We start from the raw sequence: 12639 nt of genomic DNA, 5'->3' as shown, positions 1-12639 counted from the left end.
CACCAAAATAGGCACGCGGCGGCGGGATCATACAGATCCCGTGAGCCGCCGTGCAATTGCTCCTCGGCATGATCAGATGCTGGGGAGACCGGGGAGGAAGCCACGGGAGGCTGCCGAACTGCGCATGCCTGAGCATGCGCAGTTCGGCCAGGACCCGGGGATGCGCCGGCGGAAGAATGCGCCGGCGATCCCACGGCCAGCTTTGATGCGGCCCTTCGGAAAGAACCACCTCGGTAAGTGGTTCTTTTTTGCTGCGGATTATCGCCCAAAGGGCCGGATCGGGGACGGGCGCGCAACGCTTCCCAGATGTTGCGGTGGGATCGTGTCCGTTTGCTCCGCCCCCGATCCGTCCCTCTCCCGGCGCTAATCCTCTCGTGTGACCTAAAGTGTCTTTAGTCAAAGTGTAAAGATAGTTTGCCAGCTCTGAGTTGGGAAATACCTGGAGATTTTTGGGGTGGAGCCCAAGTGGTGGATGTTGCCTTCTGCCACACTTCCAGTGATGTCAAGGGGTGTGGTATATGCAAATGAGTTATGCTAATGAGCTAATGAGCTCCTGCACCTCTTTTTTTACGAAATGACCCTTGATTAGGAGCAATATGCCACAGAAGTAATTTCAGAAGTCTTCCATCTATGTAGAATTTTTGTGTGAGGAGTCTTTGATAAAGACAAAGAAATGGGCTGAAAGTAAATCGGGACCCCGTCAGAATCTTTCACATGCTGCATTGTGTAATAGAACATGCTGCTGTTTGTTTCAATGGGTTGTTGTAAGAAGTAGACAATATTGTCTTTTGTAGTACTTGTATTGATAAGAAGGATTGTATGTGATATAAGTTCTACTGAGCACCATTACATTATTTATAAGTAAATTTAAAGAAGAGTCTACGCATATTTGTTGCCATCTCATGGTATATATTTTGTCTTATATTAGGTTATATGTCCATGAGCCTGCAATTTGGTGGGGCATGCATAATGGCCACTGAGGTATTCAGTAAAACTCTTGTCTTTCTGGGAGGCTATAAAATCGGGATTTGTCAAATGTGTGAGCATGTGCGCTCTATGTGGGGATGCCTTTTCAAATGATTCAGAAACTTCAATTGGTGTAAAATGTGGCTGCCAGGTTACTGTCAGGTGTTGGTTACAGGGATCATATCACCTCTGTGCTGAAAGATCTGCACTGGCTACCCATCTGTTTCCAGGCCCAATTGAAAGTGCCTGCTCCAGGTTGGGAGATTTCGGGGGTGGAGCCTGAGGAGGGCAACCCTAAAGCAATAAGACAGGACATTTGCTGTGGTGGCCCCTCAACTTTGAGCCTTTCCTGGCACCTGCTTTACTTTTGTTTAAGTGCCAGGCTAAAACACTGTTGGTGGGATTGTCCTAAGACACCTTTTGGTGTGACGTCATCGGACAAATTAATGAGATTACTCTGCTGAACTTGCCCATCAGTGCTGATTTGGTTCTTCGTAATATTTTGGATTCAACGGTGGGAACAGCAGTTCTTAAAGAACTCACTTCGATATTATTGGCTACGGCAAGAACAACGATAGCTTTGTTCTGGAAATCAGCTACTCCTCCAACTATCCAGATCTGGCATAATAAAATATGGGACCAATTTATTCTAGCTAAAATTACAAAAGTCATTCAACTATCGAACAGAGATTCATCCTTCGCGTCTTCTTGCTTCGAATCAATTTGGTTCCATCTCCTTCAGTATATGGCGGACAAGAACATACTTCCAACTAACACTTCTTATCTTTCTTGGATACGCTTCTGATCTAAATTGGGTTCATAGGGGTGCATGGGTCTTCTATAGTGGACAGAACTAAATACAATCTGAACTAATTTGCTTGTGATGTTTAGTATGAATACAGGTTTGTGGTGTTTAGTAAATATACAAGAGATTTGAAACGTTGAATGTATTATTGCAGAATTGAACGTTAACCGATGTATGGATGTATCTTATTCACTTCCAGCCTCAATTGTTGTTTACACTGTTTATGTTGTTATTTGTATTTGTTCAAATCTTTCAATAAATAAAAAACTGACTTGCAAAGAAACCCAAAACACTTCTTTTTACCCAGGCTTTAATTAAGGGTTTAACAGTCTGCTTTCATGGACAGTTTTCATGCTGCTGGTGTCTAATGATTTGTGTTTTTAATGACTTGTGTTTTACTGTGGGTTTAATTGTAAGCTAACTCAAGAAGGACTCTGAAGAGGCAGCAAAGAAATATGCTAAAACAATAAATCAGTCACTCAAACTGGGGGTGCAGAAGGTATAACTGAACCAAGTCTGTTCTAACAAAAAAATTCTAAAGATTGAGATTTTACTCAGTCTTTAGTAGTAGTTAATTCAGCCCTGGTATATTCTTATAAACATAGTCCATTTGTTGGGATATCCAAAATAAAACATGCTGAGTGAATGACTATGAGTCAATTCTCTGTGGTACTAAATCATTAATAACACACAGCATAAAAACTGTAATTTTAAAACACCCCCTCTCAATCCACCATAGATTGCTACAGGACAAAAGAGAAGCAAGTAGAGCTGTGTGCGGCTTTGTAGACATTTTCTTCCTTCTTAATCTGGGTTATGCAAGACAGCAATCCAGTGGCATTCCCCAGGATCATCGTTGCATCTAGCACTGGTCAGCTATCTTCCTCAATTATTTGAATGTGGGGATGTATAAATTCCAAAGATTCCAAAAATAAAACAAAACTCCAAGGGACCACAGACATATAAGACTAAAAACTCAAAGTGATTTGAAAAACCTGGAGGGAACAAAATAAAATTCAACAATGTGTGAGTGTAGGGGGGAGTCCTTGCATACAAGGACCTTATTGATTTAGGGCTAAAGACCAAATTTATGCCTCAGTCGTCAGATGCTAAAAAAGCTGCTTTTCAGCATTGAATCCACTCCTCACATTGTTCCTCTGAGATACCACACAGGTGGTGACTGCTACTTAATGACTGCAGAATCTCCAAAGTGCCAAGGGACCACTTTCTCCTTTTTAACATGATTTAACATGAATGTGTTTCTTTGTTAGGAAGTTACTGGAAAAAGCTTACTTTTTGGGCAGAAATATTTGTTCAGGAAGAGAACACTTCTCTGTTCTGAGCTCCTCATATAAAAGGATTATGAGATGAGCCAACTCTAAAACTGACTAATCAACATTTATCCAGAGGTTCTATTTGTAGATTTATGTCCTAGAGAGAAACGGTTTGACTAAACTTATGGAGAGAACAGATTTGAAAAGAAGGTACTTAGCTGCTTCAAAATACACTTCTAGAGAATTCATATCAGTGACAGAACCACTGATCTAATAAAGTTGAAAGGAAACAAAGTAAGGACAAAAGTACAGCTCTTCCACAGACCAATTCCGTACATTCTCTTTCCTCAAGCCTCTTGATATGCTGAGCAACCACTGCCTCTACAATAACTCTGCTCCTTCCCATCAGACTCAACTGCTCAAGAAAAGAAATGGAAACCATGAGGTCAATTATTCATTAACTCCACACAGGTCATGTCACAAGAGCCCTTTGGAGCCATTATGCAGTCTGTCATGTCAGGGATACATCCACAAATTAATGAGTCCTGCTTGCCTGCTAATAAGAGAAACACAGCAGTAGGCATACTATCCTATACATGCATAGAAGAGTGTAAAAATCAACAGATAGCTATTGTAGAGGGCAGGGAAGAAGACTGCATTCTGTGGGATCATTTCACTGTTCTAAATTAGGTAGTGTATAACTGTTTTTCATGTAACAAAAGAATCAACAGTTTTGGAACTCTACATAAATCCAAATATTTAGGGACAAAACTAAATAAAACACACTATTATGCCCTACCTCGCCCTTTATGCAGACAATTAGGACTGTCAAGGTGGTGACATATCAGTACAAAGAACTGAGCGCTCAATAATACAGAGCCACCACTTTATCTGCTATCCACCTCTACTTTGGAGGTCCAGGGCACCTTAAGGGCTGCGTGTAGATGCCATAAAATTTATTAGGTATAAGAAAAGGCCAGAAGTCTCCCCTTCTGTTGTGTGCTGTGTCAAGATAAAGAACTTTCTGGTTTTTCTTCAATCTGACCAAAATCTGATGTCTGACTCTTCCTTAGACTCTTATTTTGTAGGGAAGAATCAAACTCCAGTTTGGTAAAGGAACTAGTTCAAGATGTTACAACAAATTGCATTTAGATTACCGGTAGATACTTCATAAAATGGGAAGTCATTCATCTTGGCAAGGCACAAAAGGGGAAGCCTTCTGGCTTCTTGTCATTGCAAATAAATTCTGATTTGTTCACAATATCTGAATGCAACTAAAACTTTATTTAGGCCCGGCATCCTAATCTGTTGTTTCAAAACCAAGACCACCAAAAAGTGGCATAATAGAGTAAAACAAACAAGGCTGCGGACAGACGTGACATTTGGTGTGTTCGGGAAGCGCTCCTATTTCATCCATTGGCTTTTGGAATGGAGTCACTTGATCAGATATTCTGTTTTGCTGTGGAATCAGCCCGTCACTGTGCAATCAGATGGTGTGAATGAGCGAGGGGTTTTTTTTGTGCATGCACATAAATTAGGGTGCAGTATTTTGCACATACACTCTCCAACTTCTGGGATCTGATTATCTGCTTTAACTGCTTGCCGATCCTTCCATGGAACACTGTGATCTTCTTATTTATTTATTTATTTATTTATTTGATTTACATTCCATTTGTATACCGCTCACCCCCTAAGGGCTCTGGGCGGTTTACATTACATTATACAATACATTATACAATGTTCACAGGGAGCCGTGGTTGCCTGACAAAGATCACTCCCTTTCCTGCTCACTTGCAAATCTGGCCTAGAGATGGGGACGATTATGTGGTTATGCACATATTGCTGAGCAAGCAAAAAAATGGTGCCAAGTCGGTATGGAATGAGCAAACCATCCTGATGGCCTGAGAGCATGTTTGATTTGGCTGGCAGCAGAGAAAGAAACAAAAGGCTGAGCTTCTCCCCACTTTTGCTCATTGGACCCTAGGGATCTTTCCCCCCTTCCCCAAAGCCAATCTGCACACAACTTGGAGGGCAGGTAGCGGGGCAGCCCGGGGAGGTCCTCTGCGAGTCTGATCCTTCTAGCTTAATGGGGGGGGGACTTTGACACACTCCTCTCTACCTTTGCACATTGGAGCCTAGGGAGGGATCTTTCCCCCCTTCCCCAAAGTCAATCTGCACACAACTTGGAGGGGGATGTATTAAAAGGAATGACAGGATTGCCCATTTGTTTTGTTTTGTTTTTTAATTAGAACCCTTGGGATGCCACCCCTCCCGACAGATCATCCATCCAGCCGCCAAGCTGGCGTCCTTCTATGGGTTGTGCATGCCTGAAGTAGCCCAGCAGCAGCTAGCCAAAGGGAGTGAGAGAATGGGGAGGAGAAGAGAGAAAGGGGAGGGTACGGTGTGCCCCATCCCTTGCTCATGCACTTGGCCAAGTCAGTGGCAATTGGACCACCACCAGACATCACAAGTGACATTCTCACACCAATTAAGAAAAACTGTGCTTTTCTGTTGTAGCTGCAGAATGAATCCATTGGAGAATAAAAGAATATGCAGATGGCAGGCAAAGATATCTGAAGTGAAGCTCAACAGCTCAACTGTAAACTCCAGTAAGATGTGTATGCAGAAAGGGCCTTCATTTTCCAAATGTTTCCTATATGATCCTCTTCTACAAGTCTGTAGGCATGCACTGCCATGCTATCGTCTCCTTCCTTCTTGGAGTGCCAAATGCCTCCCTGGGCATACTGAATGAGAGCTAATTTTTTATGCTTATAGAGCAGGGGGGTCCTACCTTTATCTGCCTGAAATCTGGCAGGGATATGCAAGGCCTACAGTGCAGCCTTATGAAGATTTGAAGATCACCCTACAGGGGGACAGATGAAGGACTGGTAGTTAGCTTAGCTAGATTAGGAACTGCCCGCAATTTCAAATTATGTCCTTGCTGTCTCCTGATTGGCTCTTCTGGAGATTTTTCTGCTCCTGCAGAGCTTCCTTCTTGTTGTCCTTCCTCCTTCAGCAGTTAGGCTAGACAGTTAAGGCTCTCTGTCTTGTATGTTCTTTAACAGTTTGTTCTTCTTTAACAAACCTACGTATTTTTCTCTAAACAGACAGTACTCCACTTCCTTGCATATTTAAACTCTGCTGACAGAATCTGTATCTAATCAGAAATTCATTGAATGCAGGCAAGTGAAAACATTTCCTTCTCCTCTTGAGTGTGCACTACAGAGACAGCCAGCTAGCTGCTACCTGGGGAAAACTGACCCCATTTTTCACAATGCAGCAGGAGATTGCGCAGTCACTCTGTTGCAGGTACTTTCCTCTGGTCCCTCAACTTACTTCTCCCCCTACTGCTATTAAAGTACTTCAAAATACAACAGTGTACAAAATACACTGAAATGATCACAGAATAATGGTGGATTGTATTCACTTATTTGGGTCCTATATTTGACTCATGTAGTCCATATTTACATTCTGGAATTGCATTTTGCTTTGCACTAGTCAGGGCTTTTTTGTAGAAAAAGCCCAGCAGGAACTCAGTAACATAATAGGCCACACCCAACAGCAGAAACTCATTAGCATATCATGCCACACCCCTGATAACACAGCTCATTATCATATTAGGCCACACACCCATGCTACCAGAAGTGTGGTCAACCAGCCACACCCACCTTTTGCTTCTTATTCTGTTTACCTTGTTTGTTGTCAACCAGGGCTTTTTTTGTAGCAGGAACTCCTTTGCATGCTAGGCTACACACCCCTAATGTAGCCAATCCTAATGAGTTTCTGCTGTTGGGTGTGTCTTGTTATGCTAATGAGTTCCTGCTGGGTGTGGCCAATTCAGGAGCCATCCGGAACTCCGTTCCTGTGCGTTCCTGCCCAAAAATAGCCCTGGCTAGTGTTCAGTCACTAGGATGTGTAGCCATGGTGGGGGGCTGGTGGATGTGTAGGGGCTGGTGGGGTATGAGGTAATGACTGTTCCTACAATTCATTCCCCACAGTCTTTGATTAATTTAGACAAAGACTGCATTTTGAATCCTGAGCTCCTCTCTGGTCCTGCCAAGGGGCATCATATGCAGTTTACATGCTCACAGCTCTCTTAATTCTCAGAAATTACGTCTCTTCCCATTTTATAGTACATCTAGCACAAATCTCTGCTAGACCATTTCCCTCCTTCCTTGCTGTCTACTTATATCCTCGGTTCAACCATTAATCCATCATTATTGTGAGTCACCTTCCACAGATGGGTTATGAACTATCACGTTCAGGAAAGTTCAGGGACATAGCTATCGGAAGAACTCTGGCTTTTGGAGTGAGATGCAAAGACTATTTTGGCTAATGAACCGTGCTAATATTTCATGGCGGCTGAGCTTTAAAACTCTCATGTGATCCTCCTCAAGCCCTAAACTGTGCAATTAAAAATTCTGGCTGAAAAGATCCCTAAGGTACTGCCTTTAAATATCTTAATTAGGCATAATCCCATTGCACATTGTGTTAACTCAGAGCATTTAGTGTGGCTGAAATATGCAGAGGAAATCTGAAATAGCTGGAAATATCTGAGCAGATAGCAAGTGAAAGCAGAGTGCCATTTCAGTGTAGAATGAAGGGATTCCAGCAATCATCTGTACCAGTTTAGAGCAAATGTGCAAACCAAGTATCCCATCTGGAATCTGAAAAGTCTGTTTCATCAAGGAAAGAAATGTTTTACGATGGCATGGGGAAGGGAAGGAATGTGCCATATCTCAGTGGTAAAGCATCTGCTTTGGCATGCAGAAGGTCCCAGGTTCAATGCCTGACATCTCCATCTAAAAGGATCAGGTAGCAGATAATATGAAAGACTTCTGCCTAAGACTCTGGAGAGTAGCTGCCAATCTGAATAGACAATACTGGCCTTGATGGACCAAGGGTCTGATTCAGTAAAATGCCATTTCAACACTCAAACAAACTACCATTGGTTCAGTAGTTTGCACACTTGTTGTCTTTAGCAGAGCCCAAAAGCTATTGAACATGTGGTGCTTCTTGAAACGGCATTTAATGAAATTGTCTCAGGGAAATTATCCTTTCATGTACATGAACTAAGGAGCTTTGGGATTTAGAATAAAATCTGGGCCATTTTTTTTTTTTTTTTGCTTAAATCCTTAGTCATTATCTATTCCTGTAACTCAAATTACTCCATTCACGCCTGGTGTTTTGACAGTGGAAGAGAGATGAACATTTAACTGTTGCCTGGGCTTTTTAATGTACACTGTTACCAGCATAATGTAACAAATATTAGGATCCTGAGAAATGCTTTTAAACAAGCTGAATAATGCAAAGCTGCTGAAGGACATGATTGGCAGCCTTTCCGGAGTGAGACCACATACTGAAAAGAATCCATACACACTCCAAAAGGAAGACAATTCTTACCTATTTCCCCCTAACCATTTCTTTACACTATCAGCTCTCTATGCCAGGAGTGGCCAAACTTGCTCACTGTAAGAGTCACATAGAATAAACGTCAGATGTTTGAGAGCCGCAAGACATGAACAACTATTACACACAAATTTGCCTTTTTCTTATTAAACGAGACTGCCAAAAATAAAACAAAAGGGGTAAGAACAGATATTGATAATTATATTTATTTGTCCAATGATATTTATTTGTTTGCTAATTATATTTATTTGTCTGAGAGAGAGAGAGAGAGAGAGAGAGAGAGAGAGAGAGAGAGAGAGAGAGAGAGCGCAAATAGATGGGAGGGAGAAAAAGCGCTCCCCCAGCTGCTCTGCCGAGAGCCGCACAATATGTGTGAAAGAGCCGCATGTGGCTCCCAAGCCACAGTTTGGCCACCCCTGCTCTATGCAGTGGTCCTTTCCTCATTCCTCTCTCCCACAGTTTACACAATAGTATTCTCTCAACTGCTAAAATGAGTATGTTCCCCTCTTCCTCTGTGACCCCAGAGGTACAGGACTGAAACCCATGATCTCAGAAGTAGACCCTGCTGGAGTGGTACAACCATTTCTCTGACTCTTTATTTCTTGGCTGCAACAGCATGCACATTTATTTGGGAGTAACTCCCTGTGAACTCAACCATGCTTACTGTTGAATATACTTTTGTTGCCCCAGTCCTTGCACCATTAGCCAAAGTATTCTTGCTGATATTAGGTACAGTTGATGGAAGTGTTTTGGGAGGATGCTTCTCTCACATTCAGACTGGCCATACATATAAACCCTGAACTCTTTTATCATATACCATTGGTGCACACTGGACAGTGCATATGTGTGGTGTACATTAAAAGAAGAGCTTCCTTCCTTTCAAAAACCCATGGCAAGTATCTAAAAAGGTAAAGGTAAAGGTTTCCCTTGCTCGAAAGCTAGTTGAAAGCTAGGGGGCGGTGCTCATCTCCATTTTCAAGCCAAAGAGCCAGCGCTGTCCAAAGACGTTTCCATGGACACGTGGCCGGCATGACTAAACGCCGAGGTGCACAGAACGCTGTTACCTTCCCACCAAAACGGTACATATTTATCTACTTGCAATTTCTTGTTTTCGAACTGCTAGGATGGCAGGAGCTGGGGCCAGAGACAGGAGCTCACTCCGTCACGCGGCACTAGGGTCTCGAACTGTGGACCTACAGACCTTCCAGTCTGCAGCTCAGCATCTTAACCTCTGAGCCACCGTGGCTCCTACAGCAAATATCTACACTGCTTCAAAACAGTTACCGTGCTAAGACATTACAATGACCAGGATTTAGCTGTGGAAGGTAGAAGCAAAGCATTCTGCAGCAGCCAATTTCAGAGTTCTCTTCTGGCATCTTAGCTCAGTTAGTAATTGTGATACCATTATTTGTAAAAAAAAAAATCAATGGAATAAATCAAAATGAAACACAAATGTATAATGCATTTCTTCAAACTTCTGGTGTCTGGTTTTAATGCAAAATAGAAAAAAAACTGTCGTGTCAACTTAATTGATAGTTTTCATTTTCAGCAAAGATCACAGTTTAATCACAACTCTATACTGAGGTATATCCCTGCAAGAAGGATTGTTAAAAATGAGAATTTAATTTAGAAACACATTTCTAGGATTCCATAGAGGAAACAGTCAATGTTGATTCCTTGGTCTTATTGAGTTATCTGTAATGGTATATGGTTTTCTTCCATGCACATTGAACTAAATCAGGCATTATGAAATTGTCTAAACCTGTCAAAGACTACAAACTACCATTTGCCTTTTTTACTCAACATATATTATATAAATATGCAATAATTTGTAGCAGGTTGTAAGAACCACTTGTCTATACAATTCTGAGGACAAGGAGACTCCAGCTTTACTTTTACAACTGCAATATTCGCATGGTGGAATTTCCAACAACAAAAAAATAATTGTGGCTAATGAAATTGTTCTATTTGAGTTGAACACATGTAGATAGAGATAAAATAAGAAACTAAACAGAAGGCTTTGACAGAATACAGTGACTATTTAAAATCAGCAGAGTCAAAATTCCTATTCACATGCATTCAAGCTCCCTAATTTAAGTACATGTGAACAGATTACTATGTTGCAATTTTTTGTTAAAATGCTTTCATATATGTCTTTTGAATGGACATTTAACTGAGCATTTTTTATATTTAAAAGATCATTAAAAAAAAGAAGTTGTATATGAACTCACCAATCGAAAACTGCAGCACAGAAGCTGTGGTTGTGTTAAGGCCATTAGTGGTCTATGGAAGAAAGAAAAGAGACTATGTTGCATTGGGCCAGCAAATTAATGTATTAATCACAATTTTCTTGGGAAGCTTTCAGTTGCGTCAGTTGGTAGGACAGAATAGATAGGATACAAGTGAAAGCCTGAAAACTCCAACTGGGTTTCTGCACTAGTACATTGGTTAGTTGTTTCTTAATGGCAGATTGAAAAATAAAGATTAGTTTGGTTCAGCTTTCCTAATTATTGGTTTCTAACAATATACAAGCATTATGAACTCTTTGCCTTTGTCACAACAGCTTTCAGTCACAAAGGGTTAGAGAGTATCTGATGGAGTTCAAAGAGATGCCACTGGAAAAGGGCTCCCTACCAAAAGTCAATTTGCTTCCCTAAGCCCTCACCCCATGACTTGCTACCATCATGTTGCTTCTCTGCTTCCCAGTAACCACCAGCAACACAAAATGTGTATGCATAAACTAACACTGCAACAAAGGCAAGGCATGTGGTTACTAAGGGCTTGACAATGAGGTCGGTGTTCCCAAAGGTTACCAGAACATGTACCTAGTTATTGCTGATCTAAAGCAAAACAACAATCCAGTAGCTGCATGGAGACTTCTGGGACTTATTTACTCTCTCCTATATGTGCACTAAAGCAGCTGCCTTAATTGTTCTCATTACCCAAATTGTAATGTATTCAGATGCTGCCCTGAATGCATGAGGAGGTATGTGAATCCTCCCATAGAGAAGCCATGCAAAGCTTCAAGCTTCGGCAGGGATTCGCGCCGAAAAGCATTGTGGCCAATCAGATTTGAATGTATGTAAGCGGGACCGCTTATGATTGGTCATTCATGCACACAACCTGATAGGTTGGTTAATGTACAGTAGGTGTGGCTACATTAGCCCGGAATGTATAAATACCGAACCAGCTGCAATGGAAGCTGAGTTCGGGCTATGAGGAGTTGTACCGTGTCAGAAGAAGTCGATTGAAGAGCTGAATAAACCTGAGTTTTCTGAAATCACTCTCTGACTATTTTGTTAAGCACGGACTTAACAATTGGCGACGAGGATGGGATACAGGAGCGGGTAGGCAGCCCCGCTGGTCCCGACCCAACGACGGACAACCAAGAGCAGCAGCTCGCCGTGGCAGAGCAGCGACAGGCACCACCAGCACCGGTGGCAGCGATCGCGGCTATGGCCAATAGCCCGAAGTTCGAGGCATTCGAACCATCGACCGAGGACTGGGACGCTTACCTGCTGAGGTTCGGGTTCCACCTCGAAGCTAACGATATCACCACGGAGGAGAAGAAGCGAGCCACCCTCCTGAGCTCTTGTGGTAAGAGCGTGTTTGATATCGCCAGGTCCCTGGTAGCGCCAGTGGACATAGGGACAGTGCCGTTCAAAGAGCTGACTGACAAGTTGAAGGCACACTTCTCCCCGCAACCGTCGGAGATCGCTAGCAGTCACGCGTTCTTCAAGAGGAACCAAGCGCCCAACGAGACCGTGTCCGATTTTGTAGCGGCTCTACGTAAAGCGGCCAGACCGTGTAACTTCGCCGACGTAGAGGAGGCCCTGCGAAACAGGCTGGTGTGTGGCATGCGGGACGAGCGACTGCAGCAGCGCCTGTTCGCGAAGGCAAAACTGACCTGGGCCGAAGCCTACAATGAAGCCATCGCAGCAGAGACAGCGGACAAATCGACCCGGGAGGTGCGTCAGCGTCAGGCCGCAACCGAGCTACACGTCCGAGGGAGAGCGTGACGGCGCGGCTGAAGACGTCTGCGCTGTGAAAGGGCCTGCGAACCAGCGGACCCAAGTGAGGACTTCGCCCACTCCTCCTTGCACCGGCTGTGGCGGCAAGCACCCCAGAGAAAGCTGCTGGACCAAGGACGTCGACTGCAGAGCATGCGGAAGGCGGGGCCACATC

At 43.0% G+C, this 12639-nt stretch overlaps 1 protein-coding gene across 1 annotated transcript in view; it reads right to left on the bottom strand.

Annotated features, from left to right (window-relative positions):
* The window catches only part of RELN (reelin), a 585476-nt gene that overhangs the window by 298255 nt on the left and 274582 nt on the right, over positions 1 to 12639 (bottom strand). The window contains exon 8 of the mRNA XM_015415052.1: positions 10686 to 10737. Within this exon, the coding sequence (XP_015270538.1) occupies positions 10686 to 10737 (52 nt within the window). The remainder of the gene's footprint in view (positions 1 to 10685; positions 10738 to 12639) is intronic.

The sequence above is a fragment of the Gekko japonicus genome, unplaced genomic scaffold (assembly GCF_001447785.1).
Source record: "Gekko japonicus isolate JY-2015 unplaced genomic scaffold, Gekko_japonicus_V1.1 scaffold5, whole genome shotgun sequence".
Lineage (NCBI taxonomy): Eukaryota > Metazoa > Chordata > Lepidosauria > Squamata > Gekkonidae > Gekko > Gekko japonicus.
Note: the sequence above shows the minus strand (reverse complement) of the source record. Positions and strands in the feature narration are given on the sequence as shown.